Source organism: Ammospiza caudacuta, chromosome 1 (genome assembly GCF_027887145.1).
Source record: "Ammospiza caudacuta isolate bAmmCau1 chromosome 1, bAmmCau1.pri, whole genome shotgun sequence".
In the NCBI taxonomy this organism is placed as follows: domain Eukaryota; kingdom Metazoa; phylum Chordata; class Aves; order Passeriformes; family Passerellidae; genus Ammospiza; species Ammospiza caudacuta.
The window spans coordinates 85,197,074-85,221,139 of record NC_080593.1 but is presented as its reverse complement, the minus strand read 5'-3'; the positions used below and the strand labels follow the sequence as shown (position 1 = coordinate 85,221,139).

Genomic DNA, 24,066 nt, shown 5'->3' with positions numbered 1-24,066 from the left:
CCAGCAGAATTACCAGGGCACCAGTGCACTGGACCTGTCTGAACCACAGGGCCGATTTTGCAAGCTGGGGTGGGGCACTTCCCCTTTTGTCTTTCCTCGCTTTTCCCCTCCGTCTGCTGCCTTTCCACACTTCTACTCTGTCTCCACCCAGCTGTGTGTGAGTTGCAGTAGATTTATGTAATAGCAATGGTTGTGGTTGCCTGTGGTGGCCCCTCAGCAATTCTTGTGCCCGTGATCTCAAATGGTGGAGCTCCTTTTAAGGAAATAAAGTAGCAAAGCTTCTCAGAGAGGGGACACTAGCCTGCATCAGTAAGTACCTCCTCATGCAGGTTACAACCTCTGAATGCCCATGGCTGAGAGGGAGGACCCCAGGGTGTGAAGGCAATGCCAGGGTCCCAGTGATGCCAGACACCAAAGCCTGCAGGTACACAGGCTTCTGCTTCAATAACTGAGTTGTGAGAGGGACAGAACATCATCATTTGGTATTACCCACTGGGAGAGAAAAATGTCCAAAAAAAAATCTTCCTTTTAATGTTGCTTCTCATACCTATTTATTTTAAACAAATAGACTTTATAATTTCATATGAATCTTGTCTGTTTTCTACTGATGTCTATGATCACCCTGACTGGTTACTTTGGGTATACTCTGTCAATTGTTTGACAGTTTCAACCCAATTTTGTGAGATGAATTCTCCCCACCTCTGAAAAAGAAGATCTCTATACATTATTTGTTCCAAGCCCAGACTGTAATCTGTGACTGCAGTGGAAACATTTCACTTCTGTCTTAGAAGCCTATGGTCATCTGCAGCACCAGACAGCTATCTGTGCAGAAATGGTGAGCCCACAGCCTCCTTCTGAAGCCACTAACACTGTGAGAAGTTAGAAGAGGTTTTTTTTTTATCCATTGATGGCCACCTATGGAATTAGCAGTTATGGATAAAGAAGGCCCGGCCTACCTTTCCAGACAAATGCCACCACTGCAGCAAAGGGCTCTTTCTCCATGAAGTAGGATTTGATCTACAGATCACTGAGTCATTAACTTCCCACACATGTATAAGGATACAGTCTCAGAGCACAAACAGCCCTAAATTGCAACTGTTTACCACACACAGGATGTTCAGTACTGATCATCCACAAAAGGTGCATACAACGTTTAACCTGAACCTTGCAGAGACTGAGAATTATCAAATGATATTTCCAATAGGGTACCATGAAAAATAGGGCTGTTCAAAATAGGCTGCAAAGCCACTAATTCTTAATGGAATGGACTTCCAGTGGATTTCTAAATAACTCAGACCAAGATTTCAAAAGTATATTTAGGAGAGATGATAAAAGAGAGTCTCCAGAGCCCTAAAGAGCTGTGAAAATCTCACACTTTGCTGAAAATGTTCACTGTGTCTTCTAGAGAAACTATCTGTAGAGCACATGGGTGAAAAGAACAAGATTAAAATAATAAAATGTTATAGGTGTCAGATCAGCCTGAGAAGTAAATTTGGGGTGGAGAACAGGACAAGGAAGGAAGAAGATCTAGTGGAGAGAGCAGCAGAAATTAAGCATGTAGAAGGAAGCTGCTCAACACATAGTGGCTTTCTGGGGGTTGCAACATTAAAATTATAGTAAGCTCATCAAGGAAATGAAGAGTCTTGATGATGACCAGAACATCTCTTCCAATATGTTTCTGCTTTGCTGTGCTACTTGGGGTTATTACTAGAAACTGTTGATGACTTTACTTCCATAAATTATCCTTTCAGACCTGTTGATCATTGGTCAGAAGAAACCCATGTTTTGGGCATCGCCCCTGCCTGGGGACACAAATCAAAACATACATTTCATGATCCCCTGGTACCTCCTTTATGAAATTTGCACCCTCTATAGTAATTTTAAATGATAATTCAAAAACTAAAGGCAACCAATAAAATCTGGCAAGTAGAGGCCTTCAACACCTTCCTTCTCAGAGCAGAAGAAATATCTCCAATGTTTCTATCAGCTCTGTAGCACCACATTAAAGTCTCAGTACATGTTTGGAAGAAGCACAAAAAGAGATTTTTAAAAACACATGGAAGAGTAGAGCCTATCTTTTTTTTTCTAAAAATAGCTTATTTCCTGTAATCTTTGACCTTTGAAATGCTAAATTGATAAAAAAGGTAATTAAACTTTTGACTCCAGGAGTCAAATAATAAAACATTTTTTCATTAAATGTTACTACAAATCTGAGTATGCGAGTTGTCAATTCAACATTTCTATCTCACAGACTGATTAAAGCTAAAAAAAGACTTCTCACCTAATTTCAGTAGGATGAGGTAAATATTTATTCTTTTCATTTAAAAAACTTGCAATTCCCATTGCTACCTCTATAGCCCTACATATACAAAAATATCCTCCAGAATGTAGAGACTTCATTAAATGTCTGACTCAAATTCCTTGATGTATGCTGCATGGACAGCTGATCTCTCAGGGTGTTACAGGTTAAGTGGAATGCATTGTAAACCCTATGTTGAAATAAATCCAAATGCTAGGGGATTCCCTTTTGATGAAAGAAACAGATGGGACATTAGGAAAGTCATACAGGGAGAAATTCTTGGCTGGCCATATCTGTTCATGCAGGGCCTGTTGGTTACCACAGGCCACAGTCTAGCTCCCACCTGCCAAATACACACAGATAACATCTGGGTCTTTACAATGCTCTCCTGTCTATCTGTCAATCTTCAAACTAATTTTTCAGATCATTCTTGTCTACCTAAGTTTGGTGATGACTAACAGTGAAGAACAGATCTAGGGACATGGCAATGACAGTGTTGTACTAAACACGAAGCCTGTCTACGCTTCCAGGCCACTACCTACATAGGAAGATAGCCCTCTTCACCCCTAATACACCTATAGGATCATGTAGGCCAAACACCACTCCTAAGGTATTATTTTATTCCTAAATTGAAGATCCAGAATGTGAACAGTAATCATATGGCTCCTGATATGCCTGGGGCATATATTCAGATCCTCTTTGTAAAAAGAAAGAATTAATTTTTTAGTATACTGTTTTCAGAGAGCTAGCTTAAAGTTAGTAAAAAGGAGCAATAGAAGAGGTAAAAGTGCATGCAGCTTTAAAGAAAAAACAAATATTGCAAGCATTGGAATTGATACCTACAGATCATCCATAAGGCAGAGTATTGTGAATTGTCTTTGTTTCTGTTGGCTATGGTAAATGTCTCACTACAAGGTATGGCCCTTATAAACAAAAGACCTATGGGTAAAGTGGCTGGAGAAAAAGTGTTAATGTCAGAGCATGGTAAATCTTATTTATTGCTGAGTAATGAGAATAACAGATGGAACTTATTTAGAATATGTGTACGTGTTGATATATGACTGAACTGTTGACAGAATCACTACATCGTCAGCAAATATGAAGTTCAACTTTGCTGCATCTTCATGATATTTGTATGTACATCAAAGAAAATTCAACATAATGAAAAATCGTGTTTGGGTTTGAACAAAGAATTTAAAACTTTAATTTTTGACTCAGGGCTTAAATATTTAGTAGGCTTAGTTACTGTGGTAGAAAGATGACACAACTCGTTTTGCTGAGTCGATAGACAAGCAGTTAATGAAAGATTTTGTCCAAAGATCTTTGGACTGAAAAATAAATCATTTAATAAGTGATTCGATTGTTAAAAAGCATTTTTAAATATTATTTTTTTCATAAAGTATGTCAATATGTATCTAGGAGCTGAAATTTTTGCTCACATTTTTGATAAGAGGGGATCAAATGATAAATAGAATGAAGATGCATGAGATGATGCACTCACTAGTAGCTTGTGCTGGAGTTTGGGAGTAGGTTCTATTCCTAATGCTGACACCATCCTTGTGCATTATGCTGAATTAATTATTTTGCCCTCTGTGCCTCCCTTTCCACCTAGTATCCTTTACTGGATTTCCCTAGACAATTAATATTTAAAGGCACTTGCAATCTTTCTGTAAATCGTCCACCCTGACCCTTACTCTTACAATAATGTTAGAATGTAAGAATAATGAACAATACTTTTATTCGTGGGTAAACACTTGTACTTTGATAGTCATCCCTTTACAGAGCTATTTTTATCACATAGGACATTTTTCACAGCATTCTGGGAGTCACTGTGCTTTTTTTCCCTCTTTTCCTTTTTTTTCCCTATTAGTTAACAGGCATGATGCTCAAGTAATATTTAGTCTTTTTAGTGCACCACGTGGGAGCTGGTGCATACAGTAGTCATCAGCATTGCTAGTCCTTGGTGTGAGTCTGGGATCCCTAAGAATAATCAGCATTTTGCACAATCATCTCTGGACAAAAATTCCAACCCAACAGACTTCATCAATTGTGGATTTTTATCTAAAAGATAAGTGTTTCCCAAAGTTCCCAAAATCAGAGATAAATGAAGATCAAATATTGGAATCTCAAATATATAAATACTATGTGTGTTCTAATATGTATTTCTGAAGAAATCTGAATAGGAGATAACACAGTAACATTCAAGATAGCATTCAAATTAAAAACAAAATAATAATAAAAATACTTGAGCATTTATTGAATTTTTATGAAATCTGACTTCATATAATTTTGACCTGGACCCACATATTTCATTCCATTTCCTACACAGAATGAAAACTCTCTTTCCTGAGGAGAATATCAAGCAAAAGTCATGGTAAGAAGATAAAAAGTAGGATCTTTATAAGTTCTCTGCAGATGAAGATGCCTTTCCCAAAAAAAAGGTTGCATAAAAAACACTATGCACTCGAAGAAGATGGAAAGGCACAGGACCTGCTTGTTTACCAGTATGTGAAAAAGTAATTTAACATTTTTGTTATATCATCTACTAGTATTTCTTATTAGATTGTATTTGTTATCTTACCCAAGATTCTGTCATTCTTAGAACTCTGCTGACCTCCAGTACTAGTTGAAAGGTCCTCTGGTATAGGCATAGGTTCATCTGGATCATCAGGGACATCACTAGTTGGAGGACTTTCCTTTCCTAATAGTGAGGAAAGCATCAGTTAGATTGTCATTGTTGGAGTAGCCTCATTTTCAAATAATACCATAAGAGGAACCACAAACCAAAAAAAACTTACAAAACCCCTAAACACTACTAAAACATGGTATTCTTAGGACCCAACCCCACTCCCGCAAAGAAAACGTCTTAGGAATACAGGGGAATAATATTTTTTAAAAGAATGCATATCAATGTCTGTGAAAAATTTACTGAGTATGGATGCACAGTTATTAGTCTTACCATTCTGGATATTTGTGAGATATGTATGTTTTCCAGCTGCTATGCTCAGAAGGTCCAATTTAGCCAACACAGACTGACAGATTATAAAGGTTATCAAATGGACATCCTTGGTAAAAAAATCTTCTTTCTTCCACAACTTCTTGAGAACACATCTGGATTTGCTTCAAAGACATAGGGAATTCTAACCCACAGGTATTCTGGGGCTCCAAATGAACTACCTCAAATAAAGTTTTATCTTCAACTGAAAACTCAGCTACAATGCCAGCAAGCTTCACTAATGCCCCTAGATCAAGTTCTGGCTGGTCACTGTAGAAGTAGTGAAATGCCTGTAACTATCAGGACTTCTTAAACATGTACAATTAGCAGACTTCAAGGATTTTATTGTCTTCTATTTGCAAATAGTAAACAAACCTGAACATCTTGAGTACACAAGGCTTTGCAGAGGCAAACAGGTTGGTGCTTTAAAACACTGTAGATATTGTGGAACTGTTTTAGTGCCAAACACAATACAGTAAGAAAAAAGAACTCTCTTGCTAAGTATTGTGCTTCCAGAAATTGTGAGGTTTCTTGATTCACCCCTCAGTAACAGCATACATCTCCTGCCCATAGTACTATCACTGTCTTGCAGAACTTTCAAAATGACTGCATATATCCCTAACAAAAGCATGCTTGGAAACATCTACTGAAGGAATTATCTAAGTGATTAATTTCATTGACTATTACTAAAATACTGGCCTTTGCATTAATAGCAAGGAACAAAACAGGCCCAGAGCAGAATTCAAATGCAGTAATGTTCACATAAGACCCTTGTCTCGAAAATGGAGATGTTACCAAATTACATTGATGAAATCTGTTTGACATCCTGTGGCAATTGGCACACCAGTAAGGGCAGTAATTTTATGGCACACAGCCTTAACAAATTTGTGGGTTTTTTCCTAACGAGGATTCCCTCATTAAAACACAAACATCAATTAAACCTTAAACACTTACCAGAAATGGAAAAACTAAACCAAATATACCTTACTTTAGTGACAGCAGCTTAGTGGTGCCAGTTACGGACTTGATCTGAATGAAGTGATTGGTTTCCTCCCTGCCTCCTGGATGGATCAAAGCATTGTGTTTTCCCATCTATATTGATCATGATGGGGAGAAATGATAGGTAGTTTTAAATCATCTTCCAAAAGAGCTGTTTTGAGTTGTTGGCACAGACTTGTTTAAATGAATTAAATGAGTATGTGACTGCATTTCTTAATGACACACCTATGAAACTGCGGAATAATTGCTGAGCAGGAGTTTTGAGAGCTTCATCAGGTGAACTATCCCAAACTGCAGCCAGAGGACTCCAGGGTGTTGAAGAAACAGTTCTGCACTGGCAAGAGGATTAACTAGATGATTTAATAAGGTCCCTCTCATACCCAGCTTCTGTGGCATATTCTTAAATGGGCAAAATCACACCCACTGGATATCAGTGAAAGAGCAAAGGCAGATTGCATAAATGGAGAAGAGGGAGCATGAATTTTAAAGCAAAGAAAAATAAAAGCAGGAAGTAAGTGAATTAATTTTTTTTACCATTAACAATTTAACTCCTTATTAAATTATTTCTTCAGATTCCTGGGATGTAGGGAACTTACAGAACTGACAGCAACTTTCCATTGCAAGTCCTAACCTGCCAAGTTGAGGCATCTCTTACAGATAAAATGCATAAGTGAGGAGAGACAGCTGAAATATTTCAGTTTGTTCAACATATTTTGCCCCACACAAAATGAAAACCAAAAAAACCCAGAGGTTTAATAAGAGGGCAAGCAACAGCCTGGCAGCTTTCTTTACATTACACATAAGTTAACAAAATTTGTTAAAAAGTAACAGTAATCCAAAGCTACCTGCATCTTCCAAGGATGAAACAGCACTCCCAGTTACAACAATGGATGTTGATGCTTTGACTGAGTCTAGACTGAGAAGAACAATTATCCTAAAAAGCTGAAAACTATGTATGATTACAAACCAATATAAACTCATAATACCAAAACTATGGGAAAACAGATAACAAAATAATATCTTTATAAGCATGTTATTAGGCATCCTACAATGTAGTCTGGGCAGGATTTGAAGTCAGAGCAGTCCTTTTGGAATGGAAACCTGTTAGCAGAAGAATACATTTGCAGTGGGGAGCTCTTTGGTTCACTAAATGGGTATCAGTCTTCTACTTGTTAAATTAATAGCAGTTTGCCCAGGTGGTATGAATCAGGCTCGCCTCTTGGACTTGGTGGGGTAGAAGCTGGAGATCAGGTCTGTTTCCCTCTTTGCAGAAGACTGCAGTTAAGAAAACTTATAAACTTGTCTTTAATGACCCATTTAATATAATTTGATTTCTTCTTGTTACTCATGATTGAGAAATCCCTACATGCAAAAAGACAGGACAAAAATAGTGGATTTTAAATAGATCCATTTATTGAGCTCTGTCTCTTGGATTCTAGAGCATCGTATTTGTATTTCATGCCTTAACTACATCTGAATCATTACACCATGGAAAGCTCATTACTGCATGGCAATCTTACACATACACGATCTCAACAACATTCTTTTTCCACTGAATTTAGAAATGGAAGGGTAGTGGGGGAAGGTGGGAATGCTTTCCATTTTAATTTCAAACAGACGTGCCCAGAACAACAACTGGTCAAAGAAAAAGGAGCTAAACCCCACCCCAATACCTAGTGGCCAGTACTGGGGAAAATTATTCAAAAGTCACATAACAGAGCAAAGTATCTTAAGCAGTAAAGTATAAAAAAAATAATCTAATCTTGGGGTCTAGGGGGTGAGTTTTGGGTTTCTAAATTAATTATTATAAAAAGCCACCTTAGCTGTGGAATTGAAGTTCTGTTTCTGGTACTGCCACTGATTTGCGTTGCTCTTGGTTAACTCAAAAATAGAAAGAATTACCACTTCAGGCTGTATCAAATGAAAGAATTACCACTGCACCACTGTATCAAATATTCCTTTATACCAATCTGCATCTCTGTAAGATGGTCTTAGATTTTCTACACTGCCATTTCTGTATAAAAATAGTCAAAGAGCCTAACCTATCAGTGATGCTTGGCTAAACCGTCAACTTCTCTCTATTTGAGTTTCCTCATCTCTGCCCTAAAAATATACCTGAAGCCATAAGGAAAGAGAGGGAGGGGAAAAAACTGCAATAAAGTTCAATAAGGTTTTAGTATCTTTTATTTCTGTCAAAGTCCTTAGCCTTTACATGTTCCTTTAGCATGTGCATCCAGATCTGAGAGTGATTCAGTTCATGCCAGAATGGTGCTGCTGGTGCTAAGATTGTTGAAAAGAAAGCCAGGGCAGGATGTATTATAGAAATCTCATTCCCTCTCCTTTGAAAAACTAATGTTGTGTGTGTGTGTGTATTTAATATTGAGGGTTTCTTCTTCCTGCTTTTGCAGAGTGCAGCACAGCCTGATTTGTTCTAGGAGATCTCTTAATGTTAGATGTGGAAACATTTGTACCGTTTTTTCACCTTCCTTAACTGTTAGACCCTAAAACTGAAAAAAAAAAGAGAAAAAAAAAAAGAAAAAAAGGCAGGAAAAATACTGCTTGTTAAGTGAGATATTATCTGTGTTTTCTGACTCTCTTGTATGGGTGCCGGATACCATTTGGTTAAATGTATGTCAGCTCTCTCCTCATTTCAGAACTGCAACTGCTTGTCTCATGAAATATCACTTTCAGGAGAAAAATAAAAAGTGTGAACTCTGTGCTAGTCACACAGTATTTCAGTTCCTCTAGGAGTCAGCCATGCCTGGATTCCCCGAGGTGGGAATGCCTGTGTGCATGCAGGGTTTGGCTCACTCACGTTAGTTTTACACTCTCCTGGCCTGGCTGGTCGCTGCCACACCTGAGTCAGCTGCAGCTGCATAGAGCACATGGCTGCAAAACACCACATTTGAGCTGGGGGAACTGTTTCTAGAGACCTTCTTTATTTCTGGGTTGAAAAGCAAAACAAAAAGACCTGAAGAAATCCACCAAACCAAGTTTATTTTTTAACTTATATTTTTAAAAAACCCAACCAAGTGTGCTCCTGAAGCCCCCTAATTCCATAGGCCCACAGAGCCAGATATACCTGACGAGCAATACTCATAAAACAGGAGAAATAAGTAAGTGTTTTACAGTTGTCAGGACAATCTTACACTCCTGAAACTGCAATTGTTTAATTGGTTCCCAACATATAGCAGAGTTCCCCTCATCATGCTAGGAAGCATCCCAGAAGCATGTAGAAACCAAGGAGAATATACAAGGGGAAAATTCCTTTCTGTATTCACCTATGAGAAAGAAGTAGATAACATCCCTGTACCTTCAGATCCTCTACTTTTGAGGTCTAGTAAGAGCTTATGAAGAGGCAGTATCTGTGGAACCTAATCTGACAAACTCTCATTTCCAGAAGGTGAGTCCCCAAATATCTCTTACCATAAATGAAAGTAAATTAGGAAGTTCTTTCTTTGGCCATAAATCCAGCTAACAACCCAATACAAGTCACAGCCTTTACTCACAGAAAGTACCAGATGCTCAGTGACAGAAATGGCAGGAGAGTTCAAAGCACAATTTAATCAGTTTGTGTAGGTCTCCCTCTTATCAAAGGTAACTTTCTTTTTCAAGAAAACCCTCTCTCATTGAAGAATAGTACTATTGCATGATATGCTAGAAAAGCTAAAAGGCACAGCAAAATACTACAGTGGTTCAACTACAAAAACTTTGAGAACTACAAATTATAGATATACATCTATTATGTATATATTTACATTTATAGATATACATCTATTATGTATATATTTACATATATACAAGCATTCAAAATGGCAAAGGTTCTTGTAAGATTTCTCTCTGAAGGGGAGAGGCAGGCCACAAGGAATGCAAAGTGTTTGCTCTACCAATCCAATCCTTGACTCAAGGCAGCATCTCCCCTGCTGCTACTCTTCATGTCAAAAGAAAAACAAGCAATGCTCTAGTAAGAAGTAGCAGGTGTGAAGCTCAAATTCACACCGTTGTAAAGAATACCACAACAGTTAGGTGGGGGTATCCAGGGTAGCCTGTGCTGCTGCAGAGGAAGAGGAGGTCAGCGCTCCTCCCCATAAGAGCTCATGCAAGCAGGGAAGGGTTTCTGCAGCAGGCAGAGGAGCTGGATTCAAATCATGGTGCCTCCCATTGCTCCAGGCAGATCCAAAGTGAATAAACAACTAAACTCCACTACTTTTTCTGCTAAGGCCACAAATGCTCCAGGAACTGCATAAGACAGATTTTATTTCATTTACAAATTGGTTCAACCTGCAACAAAGCAGTGATGTGTAAGTTTATCCAGTTACAATTTCAAATTTGTTACCTCAGGAGCAAGTGAAACATGTCTCCACAGGGCTAACTAGAAATGACTTCCCTATAATAAACATAACTGGTAATCTTCTGTTGGCATGAAAGATTATTATACTGTTGCTCTTTCAGACAGAAAATGTGTTTGATTTTTATTTCTCAGATGACGTTGAAAGTTCTGGGTTCCAATTTTTGACAAAACTTTTCAAAAACTATTAGGAAGGAGGCAGAAAAATAACAAAAGAGAGAGGGAAAGAAAACAGTATTCATGTTTTTCAGAAAAAGCCAGTGATACAGTCACCTACACTATGCCCAGACCTTTACCAGATGCCTCCTACAGCTGGGCCCCCCAGCTCCTGAGGCAGCAGTGCCCAAGAGCTGCCTCTGAAGCAAGAGCTGCACGCCCAGGTGTCTGCTGTGAGTGGGCTCAGTGACGGGGCTGTCGTGTTCCAGGCTGAGCACTAAAAGTGCAAACTGAAAGCCATTACTGTTGCAGCTGCCAACATTTTAGGGAAACTGGGAAAGACAGTAACTTGGCCTTTTTCAGCTGAGGAGGCACAACAATATGAATATGTATTATCTTGCTAAGCCAATTTTTTAAGGAATCAGTTTCCAAGGAAGTTAAGAATACCCCCAAGGAATATCAATATGGGGTAAGACTGCAAAATCGTATTCAAGTGACTATGGAGCAAGTTTTAGATACCAAAATTCTCTGCCATTTAAACATATTTTAAAATATCATCTTGAACAAAAACAATTACAAGCATAAAGTCTCATGCCAATCAGTTCTCATTTTCTTTTTTTCTTCTTGTTCTTTTGTCTTCTTTTTTTTTCTTTTTGTTTTTAAACACGTATAAGTAAAACTGAATGCTTTGGAAAAAAGTCAAATAACCCTGTATAGTAAATACAGTTTGTTCTTCATTTGTATTTGCCCCCTCCCACCTGGTAAATTTAGTTTGTTCTCTATTTATTTTGTAACAATCAGAATTTTGATCCCAAAAGAAATGGTGTAAACATGCACCTGACCATGCTTTAGGGATATACTACCACAGGTTTAATGCAAAATTACATCAATGCTTATATATTCCCTTGACTTTTTTATTTACACAGTCCCTTTTAAAAAATCCATGCACCACTGGGCTTGATATCAAGTGATATCATTAATTATATCTCAATTCCCACTTTGGTTTTAAAAAAGACCCAAAGCAATTATATTGACAAGAAAAACATTGAATTGTGGTAGAAAGATGAGCAGGAATTTAGTGTTTTCTTTGTAGAAGTAAGGACCTCACCTGAAACTTGGGACATATCTTGAGCCTCATCTGTTTCCATTTTCCTCGAGTTATCTGAGAAGAGAGGAAAAGCCTTATGTTAATGTAAAATAACACACACATACACACACAGAAAAAGAAAAAAAAACACCTCACACACATAGAAGGAGAAAGAAGGGGAAAGGAAAAAAAAAACCCTTTGCTATTTAACTAAAAGATTATCTGGGAAGAATAATGTATTTTTCTCTTTATTTCCTCCCTGCATACTTGCTGGAGTATCAGACTGGCGCAGACCTTGATCCTTTGAAAAACAGCATTACAAAGATTTATAAAAATATCATTACAAGCACAGGAGGACCAAATTTGTTATTTATTGTTAATTTCCTACTGCATAATAACCCAAAATGCAAACTGACTGCAACAAAATTAAGCAGAAAATTAAATGGCCCTGGGTCATTGTAGGCACAGAATTCATTCTCTTGGTTGATCCATAGTTATGTTCTTTCTAATTTACTGAGCATGCATCGATGAACCTTGAGTCAGCTTGGTGACACACGTACAATCAGCAATCAAAAACCGAAGCAATTTGCTGAAGAATGTCTCATTTACCCAGGCAGGGCTGCATATCTGAGCAGCAACAGCCACTACCTCCATTAATAATGAATACACCTCCAGCCACAGCAGATGGGCAGAGCAGCAGCTCCAGGCTTTGGCCCCTCGCTCGCCTGGGAGCCCTTGCCTCAGATCGCACCAGCCTGGCGCTGCGCGGGGCAGAAGTACATCTCCCAAAAATAGTGAAACAAGCCCAGGAGGGAGAAGGAACCCATGCCTTCCTGTTTTGCTGACAGATGGCTGGCTCCACAGCATGGTAAGCGATACCAGGAAGCTCCTGCCCTCTGCTTGCGACACACCATCTTCCGAGGAGCCAGCGACCAGTGACCACAAGCACCAGGGAGAAGTGTGTGGAGAGTTAGTGGGGTAGAAACAAAACTCAGGTTCTCAATCAGAAGGGGACCCTGCAGGTCCCAAGGCTCGAGGGCTGGCTACAGACAGCTGGTGGCCCCTTGGATAACAGATGTGCTGCTGGAGCAGGTAGTCCCATCACAACTTGGTCCCCACCTTGAAGTATGGCATGGGCAGCTGAGGTAGCCTCAGGTGGGGAGGGGGCAAAGAGCCTACACACTCTTTGTTCATCCATGGAATGTTAGGTCACATCTTCACCTGCTGCAGCTGGCTCCACATCCTACCAAGCAGAGAAGCTGTTCTTTGCTGCCTGTTCCTTGTAAACTCAGATGCTTGCACTGTCAAGCCTGCTTCCTGGAATTAAACAAGCATTTTCTTGAAGGATGGAAGGAGAGGAGGATGTAGTTCAAGTTCCTGGGAAAGGGTTCAACTTTATCCTAACCTTTTTTAGCCCAATTTCCATGATTATTCTTTTCTCAAAACAAGATCTTCAACCTGCTCTCCAAAAATTTGCAGTGGGAAAGTAACAGCTATTATTGTATTTAATAATTTCATAAATTATATTGTCCACTCCCTTGCTTCTGAATGTTAGCAGTACATCTCAGATCCAATATATTGCTGCCCCCCACCTTCCAATTTACAAATCTTGTCTTTCTTCACCAGGCCCATGCTAGAATTGCAAAAAGAGAGTGTGTAGGCTGCAGGGCTGCAGATGGATAGGATGTTGAACAGATTATAGTCCATGCAATTTGCAAAAAATATTGGGTATTCTTACAGAGCATTCCGGCTGTTGCACCTGTCCCATAACACTGCTTAATGTCCAATAATGCTCTGTCTTGCTTTATTCTGCACCTAAACTTTAATTCCAGACAAGCAATTTGTTTAACATCTATATATAGTCCTCAGAAATTACTACAGCTATGCAAAATGCAAAAAACCACCTTCCACTTCACAATTTGAGTCAGTTCCTATGGGACTGAAGAGCTTTCAATAGGACCATTTTTATTAAAGTAGTCAGTGGGAAAAGCAGCTTCTCTAGCAGGAGGGAAAACCCTATAATTATAGCCTGCTCAGTTACTGAAAGCATGGTGAATTTATGGCCAGTGGTTAGGTACAAGTGCCTTACTTCTCCTGCAAGTATGACTGAACACAAAGGAAGAAAAAAGAAATGGGAATGCATTTTGCTACTGCCTTCTAGGGTCACCTAGCTACTATTAATCAGTTAATTACTTCATATTTTTCCAGAGTACAGTGAACCCTAACCAACCAAAATATCCACTTCAAGAATATACCCACAAGAAAGGGGTCACACTCTGGAAGGGCACTTTATTCCAACTGCACCTGCCTTCTTGCTGTTCCTGGGGCTTCAGCAGGACTGGGAGTGCCAAAGGGAGGAGGTGCAAAGAAGAAAGTTTCTTCTAGTTTTGCATTCCTGAATTTACCTGCCTTTGTCTTGACAAGACTTACACTCAGTATTTCTGCAACTTAAGCCACACAATTGTCAGCTGTACTTCCTGCCTCTCGCTGTCATCAAGCAGAACTCTGTTGGAAAACACTTCCCAATGGAGAAGTCCCATTTCCTGATTTCTTAAATGAAGAGCTAAACTACAGGGTTGATTCTTTTTGCTTGTTTGGTTTGTTTGGTTGGTTGTTTAATGAAAATAAACTGGAGTACAGTTTGTTGTGGGTTTTTGTTTTTTTTTTAAGGGAATAGTCTTAGCTTGCTTTCTTTGAGGTTGGATGACTGCTGGTCCCGAAACACACACCCTCAGATCTCACATCAGGGTTTAGGCTTGAATTAGGTGATTTTAAGACACTTGGCAAAGCTGATCCATTCCACAGGGATGGAACATTGCAAGGAAACAGAGCTAGTGGAAAAGTGATGATGGAAAGATATTTTTTTCTTCCCAATAATTACTTAGAATAATTATCTGCGGTTCCTAAATGTAGAATAAGATCCGCAAACACTACACAAATTGATAAAAGCAGGAAAAAAAACTTTAGAAAATCCTCAAGAGTGTTTGAATCCCTCCCAGAGGAAGGGTAAATACTAATGAAATCCCAGCTATCTTCAGCTTAGACCCTGTATCAGCAAAGAATATATGACAGGACATCTGGCACCCCATCTCAGTTCTGCAATTGGCCATGTGTAGGTTTTGACCCTTTGTCTGTTAAAAGTCCCACCAGACTTGAGCATAACAGGTCTTGGGCTAAATTTTAAGTGGCAAGAGTAGAATTTACCCTTCTGCCTTTGGTACAGTAAATCTATGAATAGGAAACCATGCCCTGATCTTTCTCCTTTTCCTCTGCTCTAGAATCAGCAGAAGAAAGAATTGTCACACTCTAGAAAATAAGAGATCTTATGTACAGATATGAGAATTTGCACTGAAGCATCTATTTGTTATCAATTTGTCAATGAATAAACCTTTATAATGATTTATCTAAAAGAACAATGTTTTAGAAATGTTTCTGACATAAAACCCTAAAATTACAGTCTGTTTTGGTTTGGCACGAAAGAGATGTTTTTAATTTTCACTGTTTAAGTTTTCCCCACGAATCAAATTTGTCACTAGCATACACTAGTGTGCATGGCTTTGTTGTCTTCAAGGCAGTCACATTTCTTTACATTTTCAGTTAATTTAAGAGCCCAAAGTTAGAAATCAAAAGCTGGATGGGCACCTGACTGAAACAATCTTGCTCTCAAATGCTGAACCTGTCTCACTCTCATTTACAGCAGGAAAGGGATTAGCACCTAGGTGACAATAGATAATTCTTCTATTTAGGAATACAAATAGCTTCAAAGTTTGGCCCCTTACTACAAGAGCTACAAAATAGATAAAATTTCAGTCAAAACTGATAAAAATATTTCTTCAAGGCTATTCAGATAAGGAAATCTAACCTGTATGTTTTCCTCTTCAGACTAATGAATACCAGATTCAGAGATGAAGCTACTACAATCCTTTGGAAAAAGAATCAAAATATTGCAACCTTAAATTACTTGATAATCAACACACAACCCTTCTGAAAGGTTACGTTGATTTTGTTTTAAATAAGGAAGCATCTAAGTGGCCATGATTTTGGATTAAAGTTAGTCAGCATTTTTCCTGAAGAAAATTTACATGTCATGAATTTCCCTCCTTTCAAGTTTCTCTACAATATAACTTATGCTATGTCTTAATAATTTACCAAAATACACTACCTGAGTCACTGGAAGTACTGCTCCATTTATACCTAATGTAAATTACAACCAGAAGTGGGTTTAGGACCTTTTAGAATTACAGGTGTAAACAGGAAGAAGTCGTTGTAAGATCAAGATTTTTTAATCTTTCAGAATACAACAAATTAATTATTGGCAAATCTTGGTTTATTTTTTTGTCTCCCAGCAAATTCAAAAGTAAACCTCCTTGTTAAGAAAATGAATGCTTAGCATTCATACAAGACTTCATCAATTGATATAAAGCATGTGTAAGCATGTCAGTCCTTTTACAATCCTGTTCTCTTAGGATATTGAATGATCCCAAGACAGGGCCATTGATGTGATTCAATGGAATGACCCAATCCAATGCCAAAGACTAGCTATCCTTTTTCTCTTCTGTGTTCCCTGAGCTACCTATGAACTGACTTCTCTGGGATGAGATGTGCCCCACACTCAGCACAATGGAACCTCACGGTAAGGAAAAGAAATCACAAGTGTTGATGCTTGTGGAGCCACTTTGGTCTTACACCAGCACACCGAAACTCAGAGCTGTCCTTCCATCTACAGAGAGCTCTACCCCTGGTGCTGCAAGGACTCCACAAATGTACAGCATATCCAGCTGCATGGCTCCTGACAATTCTTAGGTGTAGTCATGCTGAGCCGACAGAAAGGTGCCCGATGGAACACTTCTATCTTGAGTGTGGCCTGCAGAGGTAGGGACACTTTCCTGAAACCTCAAAGCAGAAAATAAGCACTCACAAGTCTTGACAGGAGGGGAAATAAACTTTCTACAAGGGACCTGGTGCTCTGCATATGCTTTTGCAAATATAAAAAGTGAGGGGAACATGCATTCCTCAGTGGTGACAACTCTTGGTTAAGTGTGGAAAACAAGCAAAGAGGCAAACCCAAGAGTTACTTCCACAGCCACCTTGAGGAAAGGCCCAGCTGTGCAACCCCCACTTCTGTAAGCAGTCCCATGGCAAGAAAGGGACTGCTCACACTGGTCACTGGAGCAGCTGGCTACACTGGTCACTGGAGCAGCTGGCTCGGATGGAGCGCTGGTGTGTGAGCACGTCTCATGTCTGTGGTCTGTGACAGATCTCATTGGCTCCTCACCACACAGGCTTCACCTTTAGCAAACTAAAACTCCAAACCAACAACCAAAACCATAAAACCCCAATCCACTTTAAAACCTAAATTGAAGCTCCTAAAATGGCTCCTAGATGCAACCACCCAAGACACATAAAGACAAGTTTAATAAATAAATTAATAAAGGAAAAGGAGGTTGCAGCCTGAAAAACACAAAAAAATCCTATAGACCTTTAAATACCTGACAGGAGAATTTGCACATTAAAAACAGGTTAGGAGTGGTATCATCATATATGTCTCATCAATCTTTCGGGGTTTAAGCTGGGACCTGCATCTGCCTGCAGAAAGATAGTACAGCTGCATTTCTAATTGCATCAGAGGGTCTCAACCTAATGGAACCAAGGCTCTTGTATCCATGGAAGTCATGGAATATAGGGCAACAACCAAGAGAAGAAGTGAATAAAGATACTTTTGTAAAAGGATTTAACGTTTAGCTTCATTTTAAACCAAAGAGCTAATATATATATATATATATATATGTATATATATATATAAAAACAGGCTTATAACTTTATGTACAAATGTGGAAATGTGCTAAATATGGTTAAACATGCAACAGGAAGACTGTTAAACATGGAGAGAAGGTAATCTGTATTGTATAACCAATCTTCAAATACTTGAAGAAAACTGCTAGAATTCTACAAACTCATTTTAATTAAAAGCATTCAATATCTCAGCTAGCAGCTGATAATTAGCTTTATTATTGTAATTTAATATGCTACACTTCACAATCTCTGTGAATGACTCTACTTTAGAACCACTTTAATTCTATTTTTAATTTCCGCCTCATCACACAGCTCAGTGTAAATAATAACTACCAAGGTGAGGGGTGGTCCTTTCTGAAAACCGAGAGTCGTAATGAGCACTTCAGTGTCCTTCCATTTTTGTTCAAAAAACCAAAACAAATACCTCCAGGTCTTTTAAAGGACTGCATTAAAACAAAGATTAAAACTAAGTGGATCAATTTCTTTCCCTCATCACTAATTCTGTATTCAGCATTTTCTACATAGTCAAGGGAGATGTTTAGTTTATTCAGTCATTTCTCTGTTCTTGCCTAGTGTAAATGCTGGTTCACTACACGAATTGACAATACAATTATGAGCATACAGTGAAATTTCAATGGAGAGCTCCTGTCTGCAAAATGAAGGAAGCACTGTAATTCAACACACAAGACTAAGAAAAGAACTCTGCTAACAGTGCAGATGTGAAACATTTAAATGTCTGGCACATGTAAAATTAATTTCCGTGTAAGGGAACAATTGTGAGGGTGTAAAAAAAGTTGTCTCAAAGATCCTACATAATTCTCAGTTCTTTGGGAATTCTTTTTTCAAATCACTAACAAATGATAAAAAGTGCATCTTGTATCATATATGTGTACTCCATATGGGCTCCTCCTAGCATTTTCTCTGCTTGAGCTATATTCATGTAACAATTCATTGCTAAAGGAGATAATAAAAAATCCATTCTTTTATTGACTTTATGTGCAAATTACTGGACTTAATATCATTGCAAATATGAAAAAATGTTCTTCCTTCAAGTTTTTGAATTGCAACCAGAGTAATTATAAATTGTTTCCACAATATGAGAAAAATATGAAGGTAATTTTCCTAATACAGGGCAAGTTTTATTAACTCATTAAACGCTGTCACCTTTATTCACTAAAAATCAAGCAGAAAAGTAGAATAAATTCACCAGGACAAAGAAAACGCACACACTTCCATCTTATAAATAAACCAACTATAAAAGGTGAGGGGTGTAAATTAAGGCACTCAATCTAAGAACACAGCATATTCTCAAGTGGCCAAATAGAGCTCTTAGATATTCTTCCAGAGCTCTCACTCAAGGGGAGACAAACAGCAGACGAAGAGCTGTACTTTTTGTATATATCTATTTATCTGATTTAAAAAGCGTAGGATGTCCTCACCACAGTGTATCTAAATATGCAATAGAGAGAACATAAAAGCACCTCTTCATGCCGAGAATTGTTATTGCCGAGTATACCCTACAATATATAAGCAGTCAATTTGTCCGATTTATAGAAGGTTTCAGTAACTCTGCTTCATGATCACAGAGTTGCTTCCTAATTTCTCTTCAAACTGTTCTGGCTGTTACAGATTATTAAAGGACATTACCAGCCTGAATAAGCATATTAGAGATTGGTGTGGGTTTTTTTTTTTTTTAACCCTTAAATAACTCCTAAAAATAACTCCTAAAATTAAAGCAAATTAGCAAGTTCCTCCATACTATATATTTTAGTTAACTGACTCTGCTTTTGCAAATATTCTGGGTCCAATCCACTATGGTCAATTCCAGCTTTATACTGCAATTGCTTTGCTGTTTCAGTGAGTTCAAACAAACAGAAAAATGAAGCAATTCAGCGGGGAATCTCATCTCTCTTACAGAGCAAGTTTCTCTTTCACTGGGAAAGCTAGAGCAAGTGGAATCAGAAGAAGAAATGTAAATATTTCACATGAAATAAGCAAAATAAGCAAGAGAAGTGCACAGTTCCCATGGCTTAAAAAATACGATGATTTCAGTGTGAATGCCCATCCAAACTTGCAGTCTGAATGGCCTTTGGAAGTATTTATACAGGAAGCATGAGTGTGCCATGAAATTCCCAAACCTGCATGGTTCTATCCCCAAGAATTTCCAATGGTACAAACAAAGCTGAGAACGTGCATTAAGCTTTTCAGAGCTAGGACCTACTTTTGCAGCCACCACAGTGTTGGTGGTAAACTGCTTAGTGCAAAAACCCCCTGCTCTCTTCTTGTTCACCACCTTAAAGCATGGAGGAAGCTGTTCTGAAGGAGAAGGGTGAGGCAGAAGGTGTCGGGGTTTTAATAAAGATGCATTGCGACATATCATAATTCATTTTAAATTTAGGGAGCAAACAAAATTTTGTTGAGTAGTAAATTAGGTTTATGTATAGATTGATAAAGGGACAAAAAGCCACAGTTGACCTTGGAAGAAGGGAGTTTTCCAACTGAAGTCAGTCCACTTTGCTGGATAGCCACTGGAGAGAGAAAACTCCTGCAGCTACTTTGGATGAGTGGAAGGTCTTTAAAGTAGTCTCCTGTTTAAAAAAATGCCATAAAGCTGACATGCTGAGATGAGGCTGTCTGTCTTGCCTCATATGGCGTTCACACTCATCTCTAAACACTTTTCCACTCCAGTGTTGGGTGGGGGGAGCAAAAATAATCTTTGGATTACAGAAATAATACCAGTGAAGAATAGATCTTTCCTCTTTTGACTCTTGCATTGAGTTGCAAGCATTTAAAAAGGCTTCCCAAAGAATTAAAGTCCCAGAAAACACCAATGAGAGTCCTTATCTTCCACTTCTCAACCGGCATAATGTATTCCCAGTGTTCTTTCTTTCTGAGTAATTTTATACGTGTTAGAAAAGTGGTGTTTGTCACTTGGGAGGGGAATTCCAGGGGAGCCAGCAGTGCATCCTGCTCTACTCTCATAAGGATGACAACATTTTCCAAAGATTCCATTATTGCTACACTAAATTCTACTATTTTACTATGATTTTTGGTCTAATTCTATTACTTTTAATAATAGTAGAAAGTAATGACTGATCAAAATGTAATGAAGTACATATGTGAATCTTGACCAAAAAACAAAAATTACTGTGGATCCAGCTTTTCTTGCACATAAAACAGGAAAAAAAAATCCCATAAGCCTTCAATGGAAGTTTTTCCTGTCATAGAGCCACACAATTAGGCTGCGATCCATGACTTTCGATATCTTCTGGACTTTTTAAGAGAACATTGCCAAAAATGATCTGCCAGAACAGCATACAATTCATTATGCCCTCACTTTTTGTTGCTGAAATACAGACTGGACCCATTTCCTTGTTTTCTGCAAAATTGTGGTGTTAGTATGAAGTACCTTAGCTCAAATAAAATATGTCTGGAAATGTTTTTGGCTTCATTTTGGAGGTATCCAATTTTAATGATGAGAAAGAAGTTTGCATTGCTGTAAACTCTGTGGATCGGTTATCCAGTTACATTTCTGCATTGCTATGCAGTGGAAGCAGCAAGCAGACCAGGTTTTTGGTATTAAGGTCCACAAGGGAAAGGAAAACTGCTACAGTAATGCTGAGATGGAGACTATTGCATTTTTAAATGGTACACTGAATGCAACACAAATGCCAAAGGTTTTGTTCATGTTTATAAAAGCGAGAAGCGACCAGATCATTCCTGGAGGGAGTACTGGCAGCTGGGAGCTGGAGTGGAAAGTCTGAGGTATATGACAAGCTTATCTCTCTAATGCAACTCAGGAGTTTGAGACCTACTAAAAACACACCAAGGCACTTTTCTCACTTTTAGTTAAGTAGCCACCCTGAGAAATACTCAGCTGGGATAAAGGATGCACATAGGATCAGTGCCTAAGCTTCTCCAGTTACTGGGAGCATAAAGGGCAAAGTGTCCTCTGCCCTGTCTTCCCATCATTACATTGGCCCAGAGACATTAGTGATTACTCTTCAAATACTAGATTCCATCACTCCTTTCTGACTCAATCAGGACAGTCAGCACAATTTCATATTATGCTTCTGTGTTTCTATCATTTCACCTGGAAGCCATATCCAGTAGGTAGAGGACTCTTGCAATGATCAGTGCACTAGGTTTGAAGTCCTGAATGCTGGGAATGTCCAGCACTGGAATTACATTGACTTTAGTCTGGTCAGTCTTCTCACTCAGTGCGTAAACCTGATTTCTCCTTGGCTTTTATCTTAAATTTACCATATAATTAGGAATATAATTTCTATTTATATTTTTTCAAAAACTTGCAGTATATAATGTTCTGAGTTTCACCCACTTTACTCAAAAAAGGAAAAAAATAAATCAAAACCCCCCCCCAAAAAACCCCAAAGCAAAATACAAAAAAGATCACCTGGGTTATTCACCAATACTAAGATTTGTGAGAAAATCTTTAAGGTTGGAAGCAAGTCTGGGATAACAGAAACATGAACTACATAAAGTGCAGAGCTCTGCAGTATTTCGGACACTTCCCCCCTGCAGTTCTGCTACAGGCAGCTATCATAAGGACATGAACTGTTTTAAGAGTCCTTGGTCTTGCACATGGCACTTGGTTTCTCATCTCTTCAGGCTTCAGTTTCAAAGGCTCTGACAAAGAAGTAAAGCATACAGCCATGTAACTAAAACTTGGTAGAGTTCTGCTAAGGACTGAGGAGATGGGCACATAATGCACTCTAAGCAGTATATCTTGTGGTTTTTATTCAGTTTTTTGACCAACATGAGTTAAAATCAAAGCAGACCATGTCAATGCTAGAAAGAAGTCTAACATGGGAGCAATAAAACCTTTTAGAAAAGAGACATAGTATCAACTACTGTATCAGCTGTTATATTAACACATGAACGGAGAATTTTCATGGTAACATAGTCAAATCCATTAGCACTTTTTGGACTTACATTTTCCCTCAGTAACGAAGAGAACAAAGATTAAATAGTTACCTAAATACAAAAATTTTGTTTGAAAAATTCAGAAGCTAAAGGCATTGCATCCTTCATTTTTCTATTTCACTAAGGCTTCAAACACCTTAAACTATGCAATTCACTAGCAAGGTGAGAGAGCAGTGTCACAAGCCACTCAGAACATGCCCCTGCTTAGCTGATTCAGATAAAGTATTTCCAAGTATTTGAAAGAAATTTTAGTACTTACTTCTAAATGCAACACATCAATATGCTTTTTCTTAACATTTCAATGATAATTTATAACATTTAACAGCGAGTCATACTCCATGGTACTGCAGAGTGGGTGAGTTACAACTGATGTGAGCAGTCAACTGAAACTAACAAAGCATGTCTTTTAAAGGGTTTGGACCTTACAATGCACACAGCTTCGAATTTTAAAACTAAACTATTTAAGTCTAGAAAATGGGTATTAATGTGTATGCACAAAATATACCTAGGATTATATTCCTAGTTTATTTAATTTGGGTAAGGTTTGGACATCTGGACAGTAAATGCATATCGATGTAACCTTGGTAGCATCCAGATATCGGAAAGAAAAATACGTAGTCAAGAAGCTCTAAGTCCTAAGTTCTAATCTCTACACAAAGTCCTTGAAAATACCTCTTGCACTAAGTGAAAGGAAAAAAAAAAAAGAAAAGGAAAAAGATAGAAAGAAAAAGTAAAAAGAAATTACTTTATATTCTTCTACAACAATTTCAATACTTTAAGCCAGTGGCCATCCTGGTCTAAAAATTCCTGCATCCCACAAAACATCACTTTTTTGAAATCATTTGCCATCATACACTACAAAATTTTCTGACACAGTATTATTAACTTTTAACAATTTTGGAAGCAGAATGCTTTTTACAATATCTGGCAGTGTTACCATACCTTCTAAACCAAGGTAGAAAAGCAATCCAAGAAGTAATCAGGTTTCTTGAAGCACAAAATTAAAAGTTTCCTTAGAACCGACTGCTGGAGTGGGAACTCATTTCTTCACACACACAGTTTCTAACTAAGTGCATCTTCTTTAGCAACGACAGCAGAGCGAAACCGTCCCTTCACAGAGAGGGTAACTTTGCGGAGCAGGGTGAAAAAAACCCTCCAGCTGTGACAGGCTGTATGGCAAGGAGAAAAACTTCTGGTGCCACCGCTACTCGGAAGTCAGCAACTTCTCTAAGGCCGTTCCCCTCAGGCGCACTGGGGCTGATAATTTTACAATTTCCTAATAGTTTTTACGACCTCCGTATCTGCCTCCCCTCTGCAAACTACAGGCGCAAGCACTCGGAACGCGGGCTTTGACTGAACCTAAGTGCTGCAGCTGACACGAGAACGCAGACCATTCCGCATTTGAATCAATGAATAACCCATCTCGGGCAGCTCCTCATGGATAC

At 38.4% G+C, this 24,066-nt stretch overlaps 1 protein-coding gene across 4 annotated transcripts in view; it reads right to left on the bottom strand.

Annotated features, from left to right (window-relative positions):
• Nucleotides 1–23,751, bottom strand: part of IKZF1 (IKAROS family zinc finger 1) — a 68,065-nt gene extending 44,314 nt beyond the window's left edge. For all 4 annotated transcript variants that reach the window (XM_058821380.1, XM_058821359.1, XM_058821365.1 and 1 more), the window contains exons 1-3: nucleotides 23,564–23,751; nucleotides 11,906–11,959; nucleotides 4,881–5,000 (exon numbers count right to left, since the gene is read on the bottom strand). In XM_058821380.1, the coding sequence (XP_058677363.1) occupies nucleotides 4,881–5,000; nucleotides 11,906–11,945 (160 nt within the window). In that variant the 5' untranslated portion in view covers nucleotides 11,946–11,959; nucleotides 23,564–23,751. The remainder of the gene's footprint in view (nucleotides 1–4,880; nucleotides 5,001–11,905; nucleotides 11,960–23,563) is intronic.
• Nucleotides 23,752–24,066: the final 315 nt, after the last annotated feature.